Below are 27,256 nucleotides of genomic sequence, written 5' to 3' on the forward strand. Positions count from 1 at the left end.
TGTTTACTATCCTTAGTTTAAAGTGATGGTGTGACTTCAATAAGACTATTTGAAACACCAAAGTTTAAGCCACCAGTTAAATAGATTTAACAACCCTCCAAGCATTCCATGCAGAGATAATGTGGCCTATCCTGGAAGTAAGCTGTTACATTTCCTCAGGAACATGAGTTTACATAACTAGGTTAGGTTGTGGACATTTCTTGGCGTTTCCAAAATTCAAACATTTCCACAAGAAGTTTTTCTTACATTTTTAATTTGTTTTAGTAAAAGATAGCCGTTCCTTTTATCGTCCACTGTTAGCCACTTATCTTCTCTGGTTTGTACCAGATTTCCTCTTGCCAGAAAACAGATGCTTGGGCTTAAGGTCAAACACGTGCCTGTCCCCCTCGCCTTTCCTGCCCAACCGATTCATTTTCTTCTGAGCTTTCTTCATCATGGTTTTAGTCTTCTTCACCATCTACACAAAGATATAAAGTCACAGAAGTGCAATCATGTTTCTGTACTTAAGCTTTTCCCAAACACCTTGAAAAGCAACAAACTGTCACTTTGTTTTATAAAGATGGCCATATCAGATGTCACCCCCAGTGGATTTGGTTGACTAAAGAATATTCCCAGAAACAAATGTGAAGCTGGACACACTGGAGAAAATTATGTCCTGCTGTAAGCAAGATCCATTTTACAAGAAGCAGCAGGACAATGATCTAACTCAGGTCTTTCAAATATTGGAAGTGCCCTCGCAGAATCTCAACACTGCAATGCTGTTGGATTATAGAGACAAAAACTTTGATAGGTTATTTAAGCTCACATGTTAACTGGAGCTCCTGGCCCCACGCACCTCTCCTTGCTATGGGTTATCTTATTTCACTAGGGCACTATTTCTTTCACTTCTTCATCCTATGTTTTCCTGCCTTCTCTGCCCCTCTGATTTTGGGGAACATCTCAGCTAATCACTGTCAGAGGCTTCGCCAACATCTCTCTTGGTGCATCTGTATAAAAGTATCGGTGAATTTGCTTCTCAAAGTAAACTGTCTTCTCCCCCACCCTTAAAAGAAAAAGCAAATGCACTCTGAAAATACAGTATTAAAAGAATGGCGAGACATATGAAAAATTGAGCTTCAATATATCGTTAATTTTTAAAGGTACTTTTCAGGACTGTTCAAACAATTTATGTTCCATGGAACCCAGATTCTTCATCCTCGCCCCCACAAAATATTATAGCAAAACTACATGAACTCAGTTGAGTTCAAAGTGCTTTTAAACAAACCCCTAGCATCTATTTAATCACAATAACACAAAATGTCTGTTTTATATTAAGACAAATTACTATAAAGTGTCAACAATGTTAATAAGCCAAAGCAGACCTTTGCATCTCGAAGACCGGATACATCACGAGGTGTACGTGAGGAGCTCCGACTTCGTGCAACAGACGTGGGCGGTTCTGACTCCTCTCGTTTACGTTTCCGGGTCACGCTACGGGATCGTCTTGCCTGGGCCACGTAATGAGCCTGAAAAGTCACAAAGAACCCCGTGAAATGCAGTCATAAGCCGTGATGGTGGTGACAACCAGCTCATGTGACTTCAAAAGGGAATCAGACAAATCCACTACATGTAATAGCCCACTGGCATGACAAAAGTATGGGGGGAAATGGTAGAGGCCTTTACGGACTTGGGGGACTCCCCATGTGTGAAGAAGAACAGGGCTATAAATCAACCCAAAGAAAAATCAAAAAGGGCACGGTGAGCTCAAAATATTTCTGAGGGAATTGAAAGTGGAGAATAGCTGAGTGTCCATCAAATTAAAAGAAAAGGAGAAAAAGCAGTTAGCTGGCTCAAGCCCTTGAGAGTTCATGGAGAATCCTGGAAGGGGAGATTTCAAAACTGTTCTCCCCCCACCCAGTGATTCAGCACAGATCCCCAGCTCGACAAAATGGATACTAGTCATGATGCATACCTATTCTCTCCAGGATCAGAGGAGCACGCCTGTTATATAAGGTGCTGTGGAACACAGGCAGGACAATGCTGCTGCAGTCGTCTTGTTGTGGGCTTCCTAGAGGCACCTGGTTGGCCACTGTGTGAACAGACTGCTGGATTTGATGGACCTTGGTCTGATCCAGCATGGCCTTTCTTATTTCTTATGACAACAAATATCAGCTATGGTGGCTCCATGAAATGTTCCAGTGTACCTCTGATTAGCACTTGCTAGGGGAGAGCCATGAGACAAATGTTGCCTCCACACCCAGCTCCTGGGCTTCCCAGAAGAACTGTGGGAAATGGGATGCTGGACCTGATGGACCTTTGCTGTGACCCAGCTAGCTTCCCAGAATGTTCCTGAAACCACTTCTTCTAAATTAGATGCTCAAGTGATCAGACACTGTGCTAAAGTCACTTTTGTCAAAGGTTTGCAGCTAGTCACATGTAAAACGATCATGGGTCATTCCATGTTCCCCCTCCTCCCAGCAGTCCTTTCAGAACCAGGAAAAGTTGGTTCCCAGGGTTGCAGGACCCACGTGGACTAATAAACTGCACTATTGCACTGAGGGAGGAAAACAGGCAAAATTCTCTCCTTTCCCATGCATCAGAGCAGCTCTGCTGACAGAAGAAACAGGAAGGGCAATTTCCTCTCTGCAGTCTCCCGACCCATGCAGCCATTAGTCCTAATGTGTCCTGCCACCTTAAAAAGGTAACGGTAGTCCCCTGTGCAAGCACTGGGTCATTACTGACCCATGAGGTGACATCACATCCCGACATTTACTAGGCAGACTATGTTTACAGGGTGGTTTGCCATTGCCTTCCCCAGTGTTCTACACTTTACCCCCAGCAAGCTGGGTACTCATTTAACCAACCTCAGAAGGATGGAAGGCTGAGTTAACCTTGAGCCGGCTACCTGAAACTGACTTCCGTTGGGATTGAACTCAGGTCATGAGCAGAGCTTTTGACTGCAGTACCGCAGTTTACCACTCTGCACCACAGGGCTCTATATCCTGCCACCTTAGGAATCAACTTTTCCTGGGTCTTAAAGAACTGCTGGGAGAAAGAGAACATGAAACCGTTCGTGACCATCAGCAAATTCCACTGGTAGGCTGCTGAATTCAACTCAATATTTTAAGGGTAGGACACATCCTGCTTTAAAAGGACAAAACTTAATTTTCCAGAAACAATAGGGATTTCAAGTGAGAATTCAAATGATAAGGTTCCCCCTACTGTATTCCTTTAACATTACTCTATTTCCTGAAACCAAAAGAAGTGGAACGATGACCTGTTAAAATAACAAAAACAAGGTACGTCAAAAACCAACTTTTAAAAAATAGTATTTACGTAACTCACTTCATTTTTGTCTGTCATGTCCACTCCAAGATCACTCATCTCCTTCTCTAATTTCTTCCGTTGGACCTACAGCAACAAGGAACCCGTTATTTTCTGCATCAGCCATATATTTCTTATTTTGTATTGATGCAGCACTGAGGAACAAGGAAGACATTAAATACGAAAACCGCAAGAGATACTCTGTGGTGAAAAAATGTACACGGAAAGCAACAGCTGGATGCACCTGGATGAGAAAACATAGTTTGACCCCCTACCATGCTTCACTGCCCCCTTTTTGCTTTGGCATAACGCAACACATGTTAAAATCCATGCACGGTAAATTCAACCCATGCTTACTAGATGCACAATACCACAATGCAAAATGTAGGTAGACAACATTTCCATTAATATAGCAACAGAACAACCATCCTTAGCATCATTATAAAAGCCACCTCGAATGGGATGCAGTCCCCACATTCAAGACGAGCTCCAACTTGAGCAAATCTTAAGGAAACTGCAATTTGTGCACTATTTCTACGTATTTGTACATGGCAGAACTGACTTTGAGTTGCTTCATCCATCAGAACTGTTCAGGCTGACTGGCAGTGGCTCTCCAGGGTCTCGAGCAGGAAAGGATAATTCTGAACCCCTGACACCGGAGATCTTTTCATTGTATGCGCTGGGGGACTGAACCTTGACTCGCCCATAAGCAAAATGCGTGGCTCCTCTGAAGCGAAGGCCTCCCTTTCCCCTTGGGCATGGGCCTGGCTGAAAAGTGAACCTGAACTATCGCGTCTACAACGAGCATCACGTCTAGACCAACAAGCCTGACTCGATATGTCCTTGTGCATTTCCCTGTCTTAATTCTAACATAACTATGGGAAAGGGGGGACACAATGACACATGCAGTCAATCAAGTACACGGAAGAGACACAGCAGACTGAATTTAATCCCGTAACCCCCCGCCATTGTACCCATCACACTTGACTGACACCACAAGGTTTCTTCCACTTGCCTTTTTAGCTGTCCTTGGCATCCTGGGCCCCTGTGTATCTTTCTCCTTGGATTCCAGCATCCTCAGTTTCTTCTTCTCACGAATCTGTTGCGCCAACTGCCGGATTCCCGCCATTTCGTCATCTTCGCTCTCTGAATCACTGTCGTATTCTCCGGCCGCTTGCCTGAGTTCCTCCTCTTCCTCCAGCTGTTGCAATTTCTTTGAAGAGATCGAACGAAAGGCGTCAGTGTGTTGGCTTCCCAGTGTGGATTCTTCAGAGAGGCCAGCAGCACTTTGGCTTGCCAGGCAATCCTCAATCACCAACTCTGATCGGCTTCTGGTTTTAATTCAGCAGCTGACGTTCTAACAGCTTTGGCAGAATGCACGAAGCCGCCTTATACTGAGTCAGACCCAGTGATCCATCATGGATGGTATTGTCTACTCCAACTAGCAGCGGCTCCCCAGGTCTCAGATAGAGGTCCTTCACATCATCTACTACCTGATCTTTTAACTGGAGACGCTGGGGATTGAACCTGGGACCTTCTGCGTGGCAAGCAGATGCTCTGCCACTGAGCTATGGCTCTTTCCTGTTGGTCTCTCAGGACATGGAGACCTCTTGTCCTTGGGAAGAAGGCACAAAAGGAATGAACCCAGCAATGAAAAGTTATATACTGGGAACGGGAGGTGAGGGGAAAGAAGAAGAAGAGTTGGTTTTTATATGCCGACATTCTCTACCACTTAAGGAAGAATCAAGCCGGCTTACAATCACCTTCCCTTCCCCTCCCCACAACAGACACCCTGTGAGGTAGGTGGGGGAGCTGAGAGAGCTGTGACTGGCCCAAGGTCACCCAGCTGGCTTCATGTATAGGAACAGGGAAACAAATCCAGTTCACCAGATTAGCGTCCACCACTCGTGGCGTTTTGGGGAATCAAACCCGGTTCTCCAGATCAGAGTCCACCACTCCAAACCACTGCTCTTAACCCCCACACCATGCTGGTAAGACTATACTTTAAAAATATAAGTGGGTTTGAGGACTTTATAGTTGGGGGCAGGAAAAGATATTAGCATAACACATCAACCAAGCTGCCACTTTTTGATCCAATAGGAGTAATGAGGCCAGGACCTTTAGCAAAGAAACATCGGGGTAACACTTTTATACAGTCAGCCAATCAGTGCTTTCATCTCGTCCTACACCTTGGCGAGGAGGAGTGAAAAGGAGACACAGGCAAGTCCCATACATTCTTGTTGCAACACGAACTCTACACACAGCAAAGTACTATAGTAATGACATAACACTTACCTTCATGATGTCTGGGTCAATGTAGTCTGCGATGTTATGGCCTTCCCAGACCTCCGGTACCTTATCATACTTTTCAGACGGATTCATTAGATCCCAGTATTCTAGAGCAAAGGGAAAGAGAATAAAGGAATTCAGGAGCGGACAAGGAGAAGCTTTTCTCCCTCTCTCATAATACCAGAATGCGGGGACATCTGCTGAAGCTGGAGGGTGCGAGATTCAAAACAAATAAAAGTATTTCTTCACACATCGCATAGTTAAAATTGTGGAACTCCCTGCCCCAAGAGGTGGTGATAGCTGCCAACTTGGAAGGCTTGAAGAGGAGAGTGGACATGTTCATGGCGGAGAGGGCTGTTCATGGCTACTAGTCAAAAGGGATACTAGCTAGGATGCATACCTCCAGGATCAGAGGAGAATGCCTATTATATTAGGTGCTGTGGAACACAGGCAGGATAATGCTGCTGCAGTCGTCTTGTTTGTGGGCTTCCTAGAGGCACCTGGTTGGCCACTGTGTGAACAGACTGCTGGACTTGATGGGCCTTGGTCTGATCCAGCATGGCCTTTCTTATGTTCTTATGAATTCCAATCCTTTTTTGCAGCTTAAGAGCCCCATCAAACTCAGCAGTTGCCGAAGCGATGGAAGGAAACACCCACATCCTTCAAACATTAGTTATGTCCTAGCTGATCCCTTGTTTCTTTCAGCCGGCAGTCCTCTTGATTTCAGGGTAGTGTAAAGTATTATGTAAAGCCTGAACTAACCCTAGAAGCTAAAATGACTAAACTGAAGTTATCGTATTTTGGTCACATTATAAGACAAGAGTCACTGGAAAAGACAGTCATGCTAGGAAAAGTTGAAGGCGGCAGGAAAAGAGGAAGACCCAACAAGAGATGGATTGACTCAATAAAGGAAGCCACAGCCTTCAATTTGCAAGTTCTGAGCAAGGCTGTCAAAGACAGGACATTTTGGAGGACTTTGATTCATAGTGTTGCCCTGAGTCAGAAGTGACTTGACGGCACTTAACACACACACACAAAGGTTTGGGGGTTTGCTTATAAACAAAATTCTCTCCAAAACTCTACAAAAACGTCATGGGATTCTCCACTGACCCTGAAAACCCAAGTATAAGGAATGGAGCATAGCTGTAAAATTTCAATAGCAAAACATACAATTAAATACAGGGGGGGAAAAGAAAGTGGATTTATCCAATACAGTAATAGGGGGGATGCACACATCAACTGTTGAGGTTGATGCACTGTTTTTGTTTTGCTAGAACTGTTCCACTCCAAGACCTCACATGCTAACAGCTGAAGTTCTGCACAACATTGGGATTAATATATTAACACTTACTCTGAAGATCCAAAACATAGTCATCTCCCAGTTCCATTTCCAGATCTTTCTCCTGCAAGAAAGCACAGCCATTAGTACGGGCATTATTTCTAGAGTTCCTAAAAAATGTTGGAATTGCGCCCCAAATCCACAGAAGAGAAACTTTTCAAGACGTGCTTACCAGTTTCCTCTTAGGCATGTCAACAACCTCCATGCGTTTTTTGCGCAGCAAGGCACCCTCCGGAATAAAAGGAGGCCTTTCCTGAGACAAAAAGTATAACATCAACATTTATTTGTTTATTTATTTGTATTTAAGTACTGGGATTCTTCTATTTGCCATAATAAACCTTTACTAAGCAATCATGGTCACATGTTGGGGAGTCACCATGGCATATTGGAAATAAGCAGACAAAATATTGTTTATATCTCTACTTCACAATGGGGAAAAAATTATAACAACAACACCAAACCAACCTTGTTGTCTCTTTGGGTTGGGAGAGCTAGATGTAGCCTGTTCAAGACATCATGCACCTTGTTGCCTTTCATTTTGGTTTCAACACGATGAGCCAGGAGTTGATCACAGGCCTGCAAGCATATGACATATTAATTCAAACAGCGTGCAAATGAATACTGACTCCCTGCAGCTATCATGTTTGCTGACCTCTTATAGATTCAGGAATAGGGAGCACCCCTCCGACTCGCATGCTCCCTTTCACCATCTCCCTTTCACCAAGCTCCCACACACTGTTTCCTTCTCAGCACTGACCACGGTGTCGAGTTCTGCAGGCACCAAGGTTAATGCAAACAAGGGATTCCAAAAGAGCTTCAAGGCCTGGATTCAAACTAATTATAGTAGCCACTGGCACTGATGTAGATGTCAGGCTACACTGTGATTAACACTGAAAAGGAGATGGGGGGGGGGGAACTGTGCGTGCCAGGGGTGGTCCAACCCTTACTTCAGACATGTTGCTGTAGAGGGATGGAAGGACAAATGTTTGTAGGCAGCTGTGTAAAGAGAGAAAATATCATTCCCAGAGTTACAGCGGTTTAGTGGTTACGAGTGTCAGACTACATTCTGGGAGACCCAGGTTCCATTCGTCACTCTGACATGCAAGCTAGTCTGAAGAAGAAGAAGAGTTGTTTTTTATATCCTGGTTTTCTCTACCTTTAAGGAGTCTCAAACCGGCTTACAATCACCTTCCCTTCCTCTACCTACAACAGATACCTTGTGAGGTAGGTGGGGCTGAGAGAGTTCTAAGAGATCTGTGACTAGCCCAAGGTCACCCAGCAGGCTTCATGTGTAGGAGTAGGGAAACCAACCCGGTTCACCAGATTAGCCTCCGCCACTCATGTGGAGAAGTGGGGAATCAAACCCAGTTCTTCAGATTACAGTCCACCACTCTTAACCACTACACCTTGCTGGTAACCTGTAGGTGAGCCAGTCACACTCATTCAGTCGAGCCCACCTCACAGGGTTGTTTTGAGGATAAAATGGAGGAGAGGAGAACAACATATACTGTTGGGCGTCCCCATGAGGGAGAAAGGTGGGGTATCAATGAAGTGAACACACCCCCAAAAAATATTCTGACTTCTAATATTTGGGATTAACCGGCCAACATCAGATGCAACTAAAGAAGACACTCTTGCAGAACAAATTCCCATGTCATTGTGGAAGACATGCTCACTTGTCAAACAGGTTCACTGAATAGGTTTGTCAATCTCCGGAGCAAACACAGAGACTCAATCACAAGGAAACTGGGGCTACTGCAGTTACTTTTTCTAAAGAACCTGGAAAACTATCCCAAGAGATAATGCAGTTGGCTTTAGCCAAGTATCTCTTTTTTCTTTACCCATGTGTCGCAAATATTTTACACGATTCAGACCAAACATGTAAAAAACAATATAGAACAGTACAGGCTGGATTCCACAACACCCTTCATCCAACTCCTTGGCTCCACACATTAGTTTTCAAAAGCTCAGTTGTGTAAGAGGTATGAAAGTTCTTGCGCAAGCACAATACTCAAGGCCCTCTGGATCAAGCCCAAACTGTGGGTCTAGAATATATTTTGTACAAGCGAGAGAACATACTCACTTCAGTTTTAACTTGAATCACTCCTTCCTCAGTGAGGGTGCTTGTCTCTATTATGGGAAGTCCATCTGCTTCTAAATCCGCAAACATTTTCTAGAGCAGGGAATGGACATGCTTGAATTAACGAACAGTCCCTTAAATTTTTCCAACAACTGAAATATTTTCTGTCACTTGTTTCTAAAGAACTTAAATAATACCAGATCATTATAAAATGAATAATCTATAAAACATTTATCAGGATTTACAGCAACTGACAGGTGATAAGTTGTGCATATACTGACCAAACCAGGGGCTCTATACATGTCAATATTTATGGAGGGAGTTCAGGGGGAAGAAGAAGAAGAAGAAATGGACTTTTCTGAACCAGAAAGTGGGAAATTTAGCATGCTTCCAGAATAGATGGAAAACTGAGACTTGGTATACATAAAAGCTAAAAAGGCAAATGAGATCTTGGGCTGTATTAACAGAAGTATAGTGTCCAGATCATGCGAAGTGATGGTATCGCTTTACTCTGCTCTGGTTAGACCTCACCTAGAGTATTGCGTTCAGTTTTAGGTACCACAATTCAAGAAGGATGTAGACAAGCTGATAACCATCTACAAGTACTTGAAGGGCTGTCATGTAGAGGATGGGGCCGAGTTGTTTTCTGTTGCCCCCGAAGGTCGGACCAGAACCAATGGGTTGAAATTAGATCAAAAGAGTTTCCATCTAAACATTAGGAAGAACTTTCTAACAGAGCAGTTCCTCAGTGGAACAGGCTTCCTTGGGAGGTGAGCTCTCCTTCCCTGGACGTTTTTAAGCAGAGGCTAGATGGCCATCTGTCAGCAATGTTGATTCTATGACCTTAGGCAGATCATGAGAGGGAGGGCATCTTGGCCATCTTCTGGGCATAGAGTAGGTGTCACTGGGTGTGTTGTGGGGGAGGTAGTTGTCAATTTCCTGCATTGTGCAGGGGGTTGGACTAGATGACCCTAGTACGGTAGTCCCTTCCAACTCTATGATTCTATAACAGAGAGAAGACTGGGAATCTGACATTTTCCCCACATTATGGTCAAAACTTGAAATATGAACCTTACAGTATCCCATATAGTGAGGCTAAGGTTGCCATGAAGGCAAACAAGCTCTCACTAGAAGTGAAAAACTGACAGGTAAAGGGACAGAGCTGCAGGTAAAGATATACCTGCAGTTTGAGCGGAGGACGTGCTGGCACAATTGCATTGCTCTTGGACTGAGAGATGGAGAAATTTGCAGTGGCAGCCAGGAACGTATCCACTCATGCAAAATGCAAGCTGATTTACTGGTTCAGCGGTTCCCAAACTGTGCTCTACGGAGCCCTTGGTGCTCCGCAAAGCATCTCCTAGTGCTCCGGGAAGTGATTGGAAAGAAAAATACTACTGTCATTCGGTTTAGTATATAGGTGCTAGGTGAAAATTAGTGCTCCGTGACAAATTTCTCTCCTGAAAAGTGCTCCAGGACTCAAGTTTGGGGGCCACTGTACCAGTTTATACGGGTACATATATACGCACCCTAACTCCTTGTAAAAGCTTCCTACCTGGTTTTCCTCACTCAGTTCAGAAATCCTCTTCACGTCACATTTATTGGCAACAATTAACAGAGGCTAAATGGAAAGAAGAAAGACGCATTAAGCTACATTTGTTGCTCAGATTTCTACAAGCGATCCGTAACTGATGCTCCATAATCCCAGCCTTACCTTGTTTGCAAACAGGGGCTTAATATTCTTAAAGAGTTCGAGCTGCTCCTCCAGGCTGTGGCCGCACTGCTCAGATATATCCATGATATACAGCACAGCGGCACGAAGGTGAGCAAGAGCCGTTATTGCCTGCATCTCAATGGTGTTTCTCTCTTCCAGAGGATGATCCAAAATACCAGGGGTGTCCACCACCTAAACAGAAAGACTACGGAATCAAACTCAGGTATTTGGTCTCACAGGTTTTTTAAAAAAGCAGAACAATTTCGTTAAAGGGTAAAATAGCTCCCCCATCTGAAGAGCTGCTATGGCAAAAGGGGGCACACGATGTCCACATGACCAACAGCTGTTACCTTTCCCTTAAGATATATCACGATGGTTAGCCGTGTTAGTCTGTCAATAGCAGCAGCAAAGAGCAAGAGACCAGTAGCACCTTAAATATTAACAAAATTACTAAAGCACCGTGGCACACAGTGGTAAGCTGCAGTACTGCAGTCAAAAGCTCTGCTCACGACCTGAGTTCGATCCCGACGGAAGTCGGTTTCAGGTACCCGGCTCAAGGTTGATTCAGCCTTCCATCCTTCCGAGGTTGGTAAAATGAGTACCCAGCTTGCTGAGGGTAAAGGGAAGATGACTGAGGAAGGCACTGGCAAACCACCCCATAAACAAAGTCTGCCTAGGAAACGAGATGTGATGTCACCCCATGGGTCAGGAATGACCTAGTGCTTGCATAGGGGACTACCTTTACCTTTATAAGCTTTCATGCGCTACAGCTCACTTCTTCAGATGATCCTACTCTGCCAGAAAGAACGTCTTTAAGGTGCTACTGGACTCTTGTTCTTTCCCTTAAGAAAAGTGGAGAGATCATAGCTCAGTGGAAGAGCACATGCTCTAAATGTAGAAGGCCACAAGTTCAATCCCCAACAGTTTCACTCTAAAAGAATCTCAGGCGGCAGGGCTGGGACAGAACTCTGCCCAAGGCCCCCGTGAGTCACAACATGGTGCTAAATTGATTGATTTTTTGATATTGCATAAGGCAACTGATGTGCCTTCTAAGCCTATCCAATAATACTAGCCATGATTAAAAGACTAAAATGGAATTTCACAGAACTGGTAACCAAAATACTCAAGATTGAATTCATGCCCCTGTAAGTACTCAAAGGCGCAATTCTGCACATGACAAATTCAACAGGAGTAAGTCCCATTGAACTTGCTGAGCCTATTGCTGAGTTTTAAAAGCACAGGAACTGACCGCCGCAGGGCTAGGTATAGTCCCTTACACTTTGAAAACTTGTACGGTAAGCAAACCGATCCATCTGGCTCTTCAGGCCTCTAGACTGCACTCAATTGGCCATCCCCAGCACATTTGGACAGGTGTCCTCAGTGGTTCTGGTGACGAATCCCATGCTTTTGGACAGAGCTGGCAGAACGCTAAGGAAGCATGAAACTATCAAAGACTACAGCTGAGGAAGATGATGTATTGCTATTTTTCTACGGATACTGAAGAGTTGATTTACAGCTGATCTACTGATGTTGCATCGTTGAAGAAATATCCATGACACATGGAAGAACAAATTTAAAGGATTGCAACAGGACTCTTGCTTCTATGCCAGTAGAATTATTGTGGATTGTAACCTTGGATGTATTTTAGTCAGTATATATAGATAGTCATAATGTTTGTACGTGATAAATTATGAGTTTATGTCCCTCAGCCACAGAGTGAAGGGTAGCACTGCCTGGTAGAGTGACAGAGTGGTTTAGCTCTCTCTCGGGGAGAGACTAGCGTTCCCAATTGTTAGGCCTTGCACCATTTATGTTTAGCCTGAAGAGAAGACTGAGAGGTGATATGATAACTATCTTCAAGTACTTGAAAGGCTGTCATATCGAGGAGGGTGCCAAGTTGTTTTCTGTTGCCCCAGATGATTGGACCAGAACACGCAGGTTGAAATTAAATCAAAAGAGTTTCTGTCTAGACATCTTGTGGGCATGGAGTAGGGGTCACTGGGGGTGGGGAGGAGGTAGCTGTGAATTTCCTGCATTATGCAGGGGTTGGACTAGATGACCCTGGTGGTCCCTTCCAACTCTATGATTTATTCTTGGGAAAGGGCAGGCTGGTGTGGGTGGAATCCTGAGTGTGTGTGAGAGGATCCAACCTAGCTAATCAGTAATAGCCTGTTTGTGTCTGAAAGCATTAGAGAAAATTCTAACTACTCTCTAAAACAGCGTTTCTCAACCTTCTTACCCTTGCAGAGCCCTTGAAACAATATTTATGTCTCAGGGAACCCCAACATATGATTACGTAAGATTAGCCTATTCATCACTATTTCTCGCGGAACCCCAAGCGATTTCTCGCAGAACCCCTAGGGTTCCGGGGAACCCTGGTTGAGAAACACTGCTCTAAAGCCATAACAGGTTTAAATTTATTTGCCTCAGCCAGGTCTCCTTTGTCAGCCTGGAGACTTGAGCTGCTGATCTATTTCCTGAGACTAACCTGTAAACAAATAAATCTTCTTTGTTGTTTGTATTCAAATTCTGCCTCAGGGATCTCCATAAACCTCTTGCGCACCACATACACTTCCCTCACAGCAGTGAATGCAAACCCTACACACTCGCTACCTTTACAACACCTGGTAACTGAGGGAAAGGTTTCTAGGTCAAAACAACCCAAGATCCCAAAAAATTCTTAGGAGGCTGCATGCATCCCCCTCAGTAGGGAAAAAAGGTTTGTCACACTGGGTATTGGATCATATCAGCCAGGGGGAGAGACCTTACCTGCCACCGCAGATACTTGTAGTCCATGTGCCCCACAAAAAGAGATTTTGTCGTAAATGCGTATGGCTGTACCTCCACATCAGCTCTTGTCACCTTAAAAACAGAGAGGGGGGATATACCTTAAAAGCCGTTCTGTCACTTCCTTGATGATTACCTTTTCAAATGAGAGGGGCTGTGGCTTGGGGGTAGAAGAAGGGTTGGTTTTTCATATGTCAACTTTCTCTACCACTTAAGGCAGAATCAAACAGGCTTACAATCACCTTCCCATCCCCTCCCCACAACAGACACCTAGTGAGGTAGGTGGGGCTGAGAGAGCTCTAAGAGAGCTGTGACTAGCCCAAGGTCACCCAGCAGGCTTCATGTGTAGGAGTGGGGAAACCAACCCAGTTCACCAGATTAGCCTCCGTTCATGTGGAGGAGTGGGGGAATCAAACCCGGTTCCCCAGATCAGAGTCCACCACGTCAAACCATTGCTCTTAACCACTTCACCACGCTGTGCTTAGTCTGCAGAAGGTCCCGGGTTCAATCCCTGGCATCTCCAGTTTAAAAGATGAAGTAGCAGATGAAGTGAATACCTCAGCCAGAAAACCTGCATGGCTGTGGCCAGTCTGAGTGGGCCAGTGAGTGTTTATTGAGCATCAAGCAGCTTCGTGTGTTCAAATAATATAAAGAGAGGGTATTTACAATCCGTACTGAACTTAATTTCTTACATGATAAAAGTTTATAAACCAGTACAGTATAGATGAGAATGCATTACTTTCTTCACGGCTAAGTGACCACAGTGTGATCTTTTATGAAGCTCTTGACAGTCTATGTAGAATGGGGCATCATCGTTATAATCTAATTGGCAGCTAAGAAATGTAACACAAACTGGTGAAGCTAACAGGCAACAGGATCCTCGCAGGATCCATGCTAAATTCAAATGACTAATTTTCTCTGAAGCAACACTTAAAAGTCCACCGACCTTATTTATAAAGCTGGATTTCCCAACGTTTGGGTACCCACACAACAGAAGGGTCCGTGTGTTTGGATCGATGGTTGGCAATCGAGATAAATGCTGACGCACTGAGAAGTTGAAAAAGAAAAATCATCACTCATTGTCACTGAGGAGGAGGTTTAAATAGAGAGAAGAATTCATTTATTTGTTTAGCCATAGGCCATTACAAAAAATTTCCTTACATATGTACAAAAAGTTTAAAAAGGGATAAAATTGCACCAATATACATTGCCTGGATAAAAACTAATTCATACAGAATCACTATTAAAACAAATATTGCACTCATTAAGGTTTAAATAGAGAGAGGAGGAGGCGGCAGCATTAGTTTTTATACCCGCTTTTCTCTAACTTTAAGGAGTCTCAAAGCAGCTTATAATTTCCTTCCCTTCCCACAACAGGCACCTTGTGAGGTAGGTGGGGCTGAAATAGTTCTGAGAGAACTGCGACTGACCCAAGGCCACTCAGCAAGCTTCATGTGGAGGAGTGGGGAATCAAACCCAGCTCTCCAGATGTCGATGGGGCTTCAGAAACATGCACAGGTCTATGGCCCTGATGCCTCATCTCCTGCTCAACATTTCCTAATGGCCGCCCAAACACAACCTTCATCTTTTCCTACTCTATGCCCACACCCCAGGCACCATGGAGGGAAAGTGATTTCTTTGAACACCTAAATTTAAAAGCAGAAGCAATTATATACAGGCACACCCAGCTGACCCTAGGCTATCCCCACCCTCCCAAAATCAGTAAAAGCAGCCGCTTAGCTGACTGGAGGGGTCTATTCTCTAACTTTCATCACAGATGTGTTCCCCTATACCCGTGTTGGCGAACCTATGGCACGGGTGCCACTTCCGGCACGCGTAGCCCTTTCTGCCGGCACGCACGGTTCCTCCAAGCCGCTGGCCTTTCCGGCTCTGCCCCACCCCGGATGGGGGAGGCTGTAGCACAGGGGTGGGGAACCTCCGACATGATTGGCGGTGGCCTCCGGACTCTCCCACAGAAGCTGCCGCCATTGCCGCCGCTGGAGCGTGCGCGGCCAGCCAGGCGGGTGGGAGAGCGGGGAACAGAAGCCGAGCGCTCACACTCGGCATGGCCGGCGGCTTCTCCGGCGCCCTCTGGGCCTGTGCGGGCGGAGGGGCATGGCTGGTCGGTGGGTGCCAAGGAGGCGCCCTCTGCCCCACCCTGCTCGCCTCTCGCAAGCCTGCCGCCGCGCCCCACCGAGTGGCAAATCCAAGGCAAAACCTCCCATGCATAAATGGCCTCTTTCTTTTTCTGTCTCCCTCTGTCCTTTTCTTTCTCTCCCTTGCTCCATTTCTTTCTCCCTTTCTCTCTCTTTTTCTTTCTTTCTCTCCCTCCCTTCCTTCCCTTTCCCCCTCCCTTCCCTTCTTTCCTTCCTTCCTTCCTTCTTTCCCTCCAGCGGCTTCTCCGGCACCCTCTGGGTCCGTGCGGGCGGAGGGGCGTGCAGTCCTATTCCACCTTTGAAGTGCCCACAAGCTATCCTCCAAACCCCTTTCCATTTGTCTTGATATGTAGAGAGAAAACACTAAGGAACTAGTTGCCAATCTCCAGGTACTAGCTGGAGATCTGCTATTACAGGTGATCTCCAACCAATAGAGATCAGTTCCCCTGGAAAAAATTGCCACTTTGGCAATTGGACTCTATGGCACTGAAGTCCTTCCCCAAACCCCGCCCTCCTCAGGCGCCACCCCAAAAACCTCCCACTCATGGCGAAGAGGAACTTGGCAACCCTAGCCTCTCCCTCTGGGCCCCCTCTGGGGGTGGTATTCAGGTTAAATTGCCGCATTGGCACTCGGCGATAAATAAGTGGGTTTTTGGTTGCAGTTTGGGCACTCGGTCTCTAAAAGGTTCGCCATCACTGCCCTATACCATAATGGGCGGTGACTTGGCTGGAAAACTGATGCACACCAGGAAGTTCAACTGGGACCGACAGACAGACGGGCCTCACTGCTTCTTAGATTCATGACAGTCCTATTTAGACAGGTTAACTGTCCCGCTACCACAGCCGAGATACACCACCTTGTTCTAAGTACTCCAGACTCTGCTTCTGCCTTTTGATGATCGTACACATCCGTCCCAGGGCGGCCCGCTTCAGCTGCTTGCATCGGTAAAGGGAGTCGCCGTACTTCATCAACCGAACGTAATCTTTGGCGACACTGTGTTGCAGATTGGGAAAACAAACCTGAGTTCTGATCCCAAGGAAAATTTTACACTCATGGCCTTTTGCCCCACCCCAGTACCTGAACACAAGGCTGGGACTTTCGCAAGGAGACTGGGCAGAGTAAGTATGGAGGAGAGGAAGAAGAATTGGGTTTTATATGCCGACTTGCTCTACCACTTAAGGAAGATTCAAACCGGCTTACAATCACCTTCCCTTCCCCTCCCCACAACAGACACCCTGTAAGGTAGGTGGGGCTAAGAGAGCTGTGACTAGCCCAAAGTCACCCAGCTGGCTTCATGTGTAGGAATGGGGAAACCAATCCAGTTCACCAGATTAGCGTCCGGCGCTCATGTGGAGGAATGGAGAGTCAAACACGGTTCTCCAGATTAGAGTCCACCGCTCCAAACCACCACTCTTAACCCACTACACCACGCTGGCTCTCCTCCATATCATGAAGAAGCTTTATAAAATCCTGAAACTTTAGCAAACCCCGAAATGCTGGCCAAAACTGACTTACATGAAGCTGACTTACATGGAGCAAAAATACCGGTCCCTCTAGCTCAGTACTGTCTAGTACTATGGCTAGCAGTGACTCTCCAGGCCACTAATACTCAGTGTCTTGGGAGCCTCCAGTGGCTCTTCTGGGTACTGTTCTCCATTGTGGCCCCTGCCTCATGTTCCAGGAAAGCAAGGAAGACCCCTGCCCTATAGGACTCGTGGTTGGCAGGTGGCTCCCACCTTGAAGCAGCTGGCACTGCAAGGACTGGAGGGCTGGTAAGGTGCAAGCTGGGGATGGGAGCAACATGCCCTTCTCCAACAACAGCCCACCCTTCTTTGAAGCACTCTATACTCTCATCCCAGCACTTATGCGGATGTTGGGACGAAAGCAAGCTGGCCACAGAGTGGGTTTTTTAAACTGATTTTACTGCCCCTTCTACATGACTGGCTGACTATCTAGGATAATAGAATCAGAGTTGGAAAGGGCCAGACAGGCCATCTAGTCCAACCCCCTGCTCAATGCAGGGTCAGCCTAGAGCATCCCTAACAAGTGCTTGTCCAGCCTCTGCTTAAAGACTGCCAGTGAGGGGGAGCTCACCACCTCCTTAGGTAGCTGATTCCACTGTCGAACAACTCTTACTGCAAAAAATTTTTTTCCTAATATCCAGCAGGTATTTTTCCGCCCGTAATTTAAATCTATTACTTTTTATTTTTTAAGTTGTTTTTTATCTGCCAATTTTCTCTACCTTTAAGGAGTCTCGAACCAGCTTACAATCACCTTCCCTTCCCCTCCCCACAACAGGCACCTTGTGAGGTAGGTGGGGCTGAGAGGGTTCTGACAAAACTGTGACTGGCCCAAGGTCACCCAGCTGGCTTCATGTGGAGGAGTGGGGAAACCAACCCGGTTCACCAGCTTAGAGTCCGCCACTCACGTGGAGGAGTGAGGAATCAAACCTGGTTCTCCAGTTTAGAGTCCGCCACTCCTAACCACTACACCACAATGGCTCTGCATATAGAACTGTAATCTTTTCATTTCTATCTTAGATCACAGTACACGTGTGTTTGGTGGGGTGGCACACAGGCTGTAGCATAATCATGTGGCTCCTTTTGGTTGATGGTAATTGCAAACCTGGCTCTCCATGAGCCACAGTGAATACCACTGCTCCAGAGTCTTAAGCTGGTGAGGGCCCTTCCTTGCAGTTCCAACTAGAGATCCATTAACTGGAGATATCGGGGATCCACCTTGGTTACTTTTACATGCAAAGCATTCACTCTACTGCTGGGACAGAACCTCCACAACAATCTAAATGAACATTTTACATATAAACAAAACATGAATATGTCTTACTTGTCAATCAGATTTTTAGCGATATTAATTTGCCCCAAAGCCAACTTGTAATGATCTTTGTCATAAAGAACGTTCATCAGATCTGCATAAAATGGATGAATGTCCTGAAAGAGAACCAAAATACATCACTTTAAAAAAAATTCTCTTAGGAAGATACACGCGTTTCAGTAGTTTAGCCTTTACTAAGAAATGTGGCCAGGATCCAAAGGCCCAAGAAATGAGTTCTATAAACCCAAAGAAGATCGTTTCCTCCTCCAATCGCACCTTCCCACATCAAACAGTAAAGTATTTTTGAACATGTATGGTGTTCAAAACCGAGTTTGCGACCCTGCATGGGGGTGGCTGCCGGTCAACTGTTCAGCAGAAGAAAGTAAAAAATTCCACTAGGCTAGCACAACTCGATGAGTTTTTAATGCTGGAAAGGAAGAACAGAAACGTGGTGTCCACACTGAGTTCTGAAAAACAAGATTTGTTCACTCTTTCTGGCCCTGAACCTTTCATAAGGCGTTGCTCAACCTCATGTTCTCCTTGTCTAAGCGCTACGCACAGTAAAACCGATACTAAAGACAGACCGAGCTGTACCACATAAGAGTAATTCAACCATGCAGCTTCCAAAGGATGGGCAACGCAGAAGTCAATGGAAATGATGACATCCTCCATTGCATCAGCCCAGGTTGGTGTAGTAATTATGGAAGTTTCCAAGCTCCAAGGAACTCTTAATTGGGAAAGAGATCCACAAAAGTCTGCACACTCCCTCCCTGACTGATGACATTTCAGAAGGAGACATCATTTTATAGCCTAAATAATAGGCCTTCAAAAGAGATTACTATTTACCTTGTCGAAAGCACTGCTACAAAGCTAGGTTAAAGTTTTCACACCCAAATACGAATTGCACAAGAAATCCTACAGAATTGCATGACACAGTAATATAAAAAATTGACATATATCCCTCTACAAATGTACTTTTCACTGTAGTTAAAGCGGTCAACATTTCCCTCAAAAGTTATCAACATATATTAAAACATACAAATAGAATCTTCAAAGCTTTTCAAAAGAAAAGATCAAGTCTGTACTTCTTCTCCAAAAGAGATATCTGCACAAACTCGGAATATAAATATAGTTATTTATATACCTTGCAAAATATAACTGTGAGCAAAAATTATTCCTCCCCCCTTTCCACTTACATCTAGCTTGGGGAAATCCATTATGATTTGGGTGAGTCTGTCGTGGTAATTTTGCTGAGTGTATTTTACTTTTCTCATGTAGAACTGCCGGATGCGGTGAATTTGATAATGTTTATGAATGACAGTAGGAGTCTTTCGCTGGGTCTTGGACAACGTCAAATCTATGAAGTCCTGTAGTTAAAGAAAGAACAGTAATTGGTAGAGATTTGATTATTGCAAACAGTATATATAAATATTTAAATAAAGAGTTGTGGTGTAGTGGGTAAAGCTCCAGACTAGGATCTGAAAGGCCTGGGTCCAAATCTATACTCTGCCACAAAGCTCACTAGGTAACCTTGCGCTGGGCATGGTCTCTGAGCCTGATTTGTAGAGAGTGACACATATGTGAGGAAACATTAACTTGCAGGACTTTACAGAAACGAGATCCTCAGGGCACACAAACCATGGATTCCAATGTCTCTACACTAATGCACAGAGTATGGGAAACAAGCAGGATGAACTTGAAGTCCTAACACAGGAAGGGGTCAAAAGGTAACAGCAGTCCCCTGAGCAAGCACCGGGTCATTACTGACCCATGGGGTGATGTCATATCCTGATGTTGACCAGGCAGACTGTGTTTATGGGGTGATTTGCCATTGCCTTCCCCAGTTGTCTACACAGGAAGGGGCCTATGACCTAACAGACATTACTGAAACTTGGTGGGATGACACTCACAATTGGAATATTAGGATTGAGGGGTACAACTTGTTCTGAAGAATTAACCCAAAACTATGTCGCAAACAGCTAGTTTTAATGAACAAGTTTACTCAGAAATAAGGCCTTTGAAAAACTGTTGCTTCCCAGACAAGGGAACAGAAGCACTTACAACTCTTAAGTGCAATAAGAACTTCTCTGGATAGTTACAATCCACAGTTATACAAAGGAGCACAAATGTGTTCACAAGACATAATGTGCTCACAAGACATAATATTCATCCAGGAATAGAGCCTGACGCACTCTGCCAAGCGCATGAAAATATCTGCTCTGATTACCAGAGGTTTTACCACGGTCTCAGGCCAAGATCTTTTTCACTGGGAATGCCAGGCAATAAACTTGAGATCAGCTGCATGCAAAAATATGTGCTCCACCACTGAGCTAAGGATGTCCGCTTCAACCCGGGTCAATCTTACTCCAGTGCTGCAGAGGGCCTGGCCTTCCAATGAAACTTACAAGCCTTCAATGGATGCCTAACAAATCAACAGAAAACGGATATGGACCTTAAAATCCATTTGGATAAATACAGCAATATGTGGGGCAAACAGACACAGCTTTCTTGGTTGGAGATGATCAGTTCTGTCCTGTGCCCGGGGAAGAAACAGCCAAAGAAAGAGAAGGGGATAGAAGAGGCTGTGCTTTAAGCTCTGAGCAACATCAATTAAAACTGCTTAGGTGCACCCAATAATACACAGTACAGGGACCAGGAAAGGAAAGAAGAATCAGTCTGCACACCAAACTAAGACTATGCTTGTGCGAGAACTTCAGCCGTGCTTTGCTCAGCAGGGGTTTCTTTTCGCTATGATCACCACAAAAATACACTGAAATCCTAAATCAGGATTTTATTTAAATACTTTACTTATGCTTTGCCTTTCTCCCCAATGGGGACCTGAAGAGGCTTACGCTGTTCCACACAACCACAACCCTGTGAGGGAGGTCAGGCTGAGAGTGTGTGACTGGCCACCCAGCGACCTTTCATAGCAGAGTGAGGATTTGAACCTGGGTCTCCCAAACCCTAGCCCAAGACTTTAACCAGTACATCACACTGGTGTAAAGTATTTCACAGGGTGTGGCACAAATAATTATTTGACAACATATAGGCAGGCAACCCCAATTATGTGTAACAATCAGCGGTATGCCACACCGTTTTGTTCAGTATACAGGGGCTGCCCAAGCTACTAAGGGAAGCCACGGATGTACTGGCAATACCAGTGGGACTGGAGATGCGGGAGAAATGCCCAAGGCACAAGTAATGCCACTGAGGCACAGCTTGTTCCCAGTGCGTGTGTGGTTATGCACAAATCTCATCCTCCCTCCTCTCTTACTGCCATCCGCAGGCATGTTTATCACCCCCTAGGTAGCTGATTCCACTGCTGAACAACTCTTACTGTAAAAAAAAAAATCCTAATATCCAGCTGGGATCTTTCCGCATGCAATTTAAACCCATTATTGTGAGTCCTATCCTCTGCTGTCAACAGGAACAGCTCACTGCCCTCCTCTAACAGCCCTTCAAATACTTAAAGAGAGCAATCATGTCCCCCCTCAACCTCCTCTTCTCCAGACTGAACATTCTCGACTCTTCACACATAAATGTCGAAGCCGTTGGCACTCAGGCAAAAACAACAACTGCATCCTCTGCCATGACACCATGTACAACAAGAAGCCCTTTCAAGTATGGCAGTACATAAGAGCATAAGAAAGGCCCCACTGGATCAGACCAAGGTCCGTCAAGTCCAGCAGTCTGTTCACACAGTGGCCAACCAGGAGCCTCCAGGAAGCCCACAAGCAAGACGACTGCAGCAGCATTATCCTGCCTGTATTTCACAGCACCTAATATAATGGGCATGCTCCTCTGATCCTGGAGAGAATATAAGAACATAAGGAAAGCCATGCTGGATCAGACCAAGGCCCATCAAGTCCAGCAGTCTGTTCCCACAGTGGCCAACCAGGTGCCTCTAGGAAGCCCCAAACATGACCACTGCAGCAGCACCATCCTGCCTGTGCTCCACAGCATCTAACATAATGGGCATGCTCCTCTGATTCAGTAGGCAATGCATGCAAAGCATTCTAAGCAAGACCAGCTTTTTGCAGAGCAAGCAGCTGGTCTGAAAAGGAGGGTATATTGTGGGGGGGAGGGGAGTGATATACAGTAGTGCTACATTGCACCGCAAGCCTGTAGCAAATACATCTGCCTAGGAAATGGATTTGGCACCAATTCAAGAGCCTGCGTTGGCCCACATGCGACCCCTTTTGCCCCGTCACTCGCTCCTCTCCCTCCCTGGCTATTAATATGGCAAGCTCCTCGGGGCGCAGCCTCATCTACTGTCAGCTACATCCCAGAAATATGGAGACAGCGGCAGATCCAGATTTTTTTTTAAAAAGCTACCTAGGGACAGGGATGGCTACTCTTCCCCACCCCCGCAGGATTCCCAGTGCTAGCAATAGCTCCACATTGATATGGTAAACCAGAGGTTCGTGGGGGAAATAGAGACCCGAACCGTTATTTCAAGAAGAGTTTATGCTGGCAGCAGCGACCCAGAGGCTCTAATGGGCAGAAATCTCTGAGTCCCGATTATACTGGGGAAGAGATATTTATCCAAATTCAAGTTATGACGATACATCAACAAGTTACGCATATCTGATTGTATTACAGAAAGGTGACTCAGTACAGTTGCAGTTTTCATCCAGTTCCTCCTATCATTGTTTATCGTTCACCCTGACACTCCATGACTCTTTTTTTTATATAATTTTTTTTATTTTTCTAATTAATTCAAATTCAGTTACAAATATCCATTAACATATTATATGATCTAATAAGTTCTATCTTATCATTTAACAAATTATGTATATATATATATATATATATGACTTCCCCTCTCCCCTCCTCTGTCCATTTATTATTATTGTTACTCTCTTTGTATTTATTATCTAATTCTTTATAATACATCACCCGTGTTGTTATCATATATATCTAATTGACCATTGTCACCTCTTAATTATCTGACACTCCATGACTCTTAACCCACTTAGTTAAAGCGCCCAGAGAGCAAGCCTGCATCCAGGTAGACATTCCTTCCCCCAGCTTCCCTAGCAGTCTGGATGCCAATTATTACCGGGAGATCTTTGGGGCCACGGTTACAACATGCAGGCAGAAATGCACCAGGAAAATGACTCTTAACCCACTTACTGAAAGCGCCCAGAGAGCAAGCCTGCATCTAGGTAGACATTCCTTCCCCCAGCTTCCCTAGCAGTCTGGATGCCAATTATTACAGGAAAGATCTTTTGGGCCACGGTTACAACGTGCAGGCAGAAATGCACCAGGAAAAGCTCCCGTACTGAACAGAGCGCCTCCTCTCGAAGCCCTGCCCCGTTAAAAGCAACCCAGGGCCGCTCCGAAACGCAGCTGCGGTGGCCGAGAGGAGGACGACGACGCCTCCCCTCCCGACACGTGGACTCAGGCCCGGCACGCCACGCCACGCTCCCGGGAACGCGGCCGCGGCAATAGCGCAGCCGCGCAAGAAGGGGGCGCTCGCGAACCGCCGCCGCCGGTCGGGCTTTACCTTAGCGGACGGGACCACCATGATCTTCTTGAAGTGATAGAGCGCCATGGCGGCGGCGTGCTCGCCCGGCCGCTCGCCGAACGCGGAGAGGCAGGAGCGGAGGGGGAAGGAGGACTTCCGGCGCCGGCCACGCTCGCGAGAAGAGCAAGCCGGGGCGAGATGTGAGGAACGAGCGAGTCGCGGGCGTCCCGGGTCTTTCCTGCAGCGCCCTCTTGCGCTCGGGGGTGTGAAGCGCAGGGCCAAGCGTGGCTGCGTGGGCCAGCTGGCATAAAATCCCTTTCGGTGCTGTTTATATGTCCAATTTCTTTCTTTATATATATATGTGTGTGTGTGTGTGTGTATATGTATATATGTATATATATAAATATGTGTGTGTGTGTGTATATGTATATATGTATATATATATATGTTTGTGTGTGTGTATATGTATATATGTATATATATGTGTGTGTGTGTGTGTGTGTGTGTGTGTATATATGTATATATATATGTGTGTGTGTGTGTGTGTGTGTGTATGTATATATGTATATATATATGTGTGTGTGTGTGTGTGTGTATATATATGTATATATATATATGTGTGTGTGTGTGTGTGTGTATATAGTCTTGTTTGTGGGCTTCCCAGAGGCACCTGGTTGGCCACTGTGTGAACAGACTGCTGGACTTGATGGGCCTGGGTCTGATCCAGCAGGGCCTTTCTTATGTTTTTATGTTCTTAAGTGACTATGAACACATGCAGAAGAGCTCTTGAAGACTTCAGCACCACGGCCAGCCATCATGCTTCTGTTGCTTCCAGACAAATTTGGCTCCCAACATTTCTCATTCTTTGGTTCTTGTAGGTTATCCAGGCTGTGTAACCGTGGTAACCACGGTTACACAGCCCGGATAACCTACAAGAACCAATGAACTCTGACTGTGAAAGCCTTCGACAATATTTCTCATTCTATTTGGGAGATAATTTCCCTCCTAAGGCATAAAGAAAGTTGTTGTTGTTGTTGTTGTTTTAATTGCACCTTCTTTCCTAATTTCCCCTGGCTTATTTTTTTTCCTCCCAAAGGTAGCTTCCGCCGAACAAATAATAACATATTGGCAACTGTCGGTACATTTGAATAGCATTTTTCGTCCAGTCAGCCAAGCGATCGATTAATCCCTTTCACCGCTTAATTTCAGTAATTAATTAACGAGCACTACTCATCACACAAAAAGGCAGATAAAACCACAGACACTACAGTCTCTCAGGGTGTGTTGACAGCTGCCTTATCATCCTGGAAGGTAAATGACTTTACAAACACTTTAATGCATTCAAGCCCTGCAGCCTGTTATGTTAAAGCCACATGATGATTGATGTTTCCATTGAGACGGAATTTGGGTTATGGGAGTGCCTTAAGAGACAGAGTTTGAGTACATGAGATAATTCAATTTTATACTATGGACCCTAAGGTGAGCTTGATGTTATGTGACAGATTAATAAGGCATTGTTCACAAATCTTCAAAGCACTAAAATTGCTTTTGAGTTTCAAAGCACTAAAATTGTACTACTTGGGGCTTTTATGCATGGTTGTTTCACTCGCCCTCACTGCTCCAACGACTTCAACTTCAGGTCTTTGTGTTGATTATGCATGCGATTTCCAGCCGTCAGAATTTGCTTTGCTCTCCCCCTGCGTTTCCCAGTGTTTTGCCCGCATTTTCAAATTTGAGATAAAACAGGTCCCTGAAGTAAGGTTGCCAGGTCCCTCTTTGCCACCAGCGGGAGATTTTGGGGGCGAAGCCTGAGGAGGGCGGGGTTTGGGGAGGGACTTCAATGCCATAGAGTCCAATTGCCAAAGCGGGGAACTAATCTCTATCAGCTGGCGATCAGTTGTAATAGCAGGAGATTTCCAGCTAGTACCTGGAGGTTGGCAACCCTACCCTGAAGGAAGGAAATGGTGACTTTGCAGGGCACACTATATGGAATTGTATTTCCCTCTGAGCTCACACTTCGCCCCAAACTCTGCCCTCCCCAGGCTCCTCCCCCAAATCATCAGGAATTTCCCAAGCCAGCGTTGGCAACCCTACAAATAAGGTTGCCAGCTCCGGGTTGGGAAATACCTGGATATTTGGGGGATGGAGCCTGAGGAGGGCGGAGTATGGGGAAGGGAGGGACTTCAATGGGGTATTGACTTTGGTCAATGGAGTATTGACCTTGCTCAGTTCCGCAGGGCCTGTAAGACTGAGGTGTTCTGCCAGGCCGATGGGTTCAAGACAGCAACGGTATCCATCGTAGCTGGCCTCCCTTCCCCTATTCTCATAAATGTCCATCTTATACTGTTTAACTATGGACTCTGATTGTTTTTCCCTGTGGACCTCTATGATGATTTTAGCACCAACTGATTACCGGTAATTAATAATAATTTTTATTGTATTGATTGACTTTTAACTTATATATATGTGTATTGTGTTTCACGGTTGTTAGCTGCTCGGAGCCAGGCTCCGGCTGGGACATAGAGCAGGGTGTAAGACTAAAAATAAATAATAATAAAATAATGCCAGAGAGTCCACCTTCCAAAGCAGCCATTTTCTCCAGGTGAACTGATCTCTGTTGCATGGAGATCAGCAATCCTACCTACAAAACATACATTCATTTTTGTGCAATAGCTAGTTGCTGTTTTCTTGAAAAGGACACAGGGTTAGCTAAGCCCCCCAAAAAGGCATGTCGAAGCATCATTTGTTCACACAACGTATAGTTTCCTGGTAACTGTTGTAAGTAAATACTAATTATTGGTTCTTGTAGGTTATCCGGGCTGTGTAACTGTGGTCTTGGAATTTTCTTTCCTGACGTTTCGCCAGCAACTGTAGCAGGCATCTTCAGAGTAGTAACACTGAAGGACAGTGTCCTTCAGTGTTACTACTCTGAAGATGCCTGCCACAGTTGCTGGCGAAACGTCAGGAAAGAAAATTCCAAGACCACAGTTACACAGCCCGGATAACCTACAAGAACCAATGAACTCTGACCGTGAAAGCCTTCGACAATATTTTAAATACTAATTACTTTAGCACCGGAATTTCTTATTTTTGTTATACTGTTCTCACAGCACAGTAGTTTGGCCTAGTTTTTCTGAAGCTGGAGGTAGGGATGGATCTGATCACTAAGAGCCAGCATGGGTTTCTCAAGAATAAGTCATGTCAGACTAATCTTATCTCCTTTTTTTGAGAAAGTTACTACCTTGCTGGATCAGGGGAATGCTGTAGACATAGTTTATCTAGATTTCA

General features: G+C 45.3%; 1 protein-coding gene across 1 annotated transcript; it reads right to left on the reverse strand.

Moving 5' to 3' along the window:
- Positions 1 to 271: 271 nt before the first annotated feature.
- On the reverse strand, positions 272 to 24,094 carry GTPBP4 (GTP binding protein 4). Its single transcript, XM_056857288.1, has 17 exons — positions 24,008 to 24,094; positions 19,695 to 19,865; positions 18,511 to 18,614; positions 16,523 to 16,659; positions 14,456 to 14,556; positions 13,492 to 13,584; positions 10,723 to 10,914; positions 10,564 to 10,629; positions 9,015 to 9,104; positions 7,397 to 7,507; positions 7,104 to 7,184; positions 6,944 to 6,995; positions 5,599 to 5,699; positions 4,319 to 4,516; positions 3,325 to 3,390; positions 1,362 to 1,505; positions 272 to 457 (listed from the first exon to the last, which is right to left on the reverse strand). Exons 1-17 carry the CDS (start codon positions 24,053 to 24,055, stop codon positions 305 to 307), a joined length of 1,908 nt encoding a protein of 635 aa, XP_056713266.1. The 5' UTR covers positions 24,056 to 24,094; the 3' UTR covers positions 272 to 304.
- Between the last annotated feature and the right edge of the window lie 3,162 nt (positions 24,095 to 27,256).

Source organism: Euleptes europaea, chromosome 11, assembly GCF_029931775.1.
Source record: "Euleptes europaea isolate rEulEur1 chromosome 11, rEulEur1.hap1, whole genome shotgun sequence".
Lineage (NCBI taxonomy): Eukaryota > Metazoa > Chordata > Lepidosauria > Squamata > Sphaerodactylidae > Euleptes > Euleptes europaea.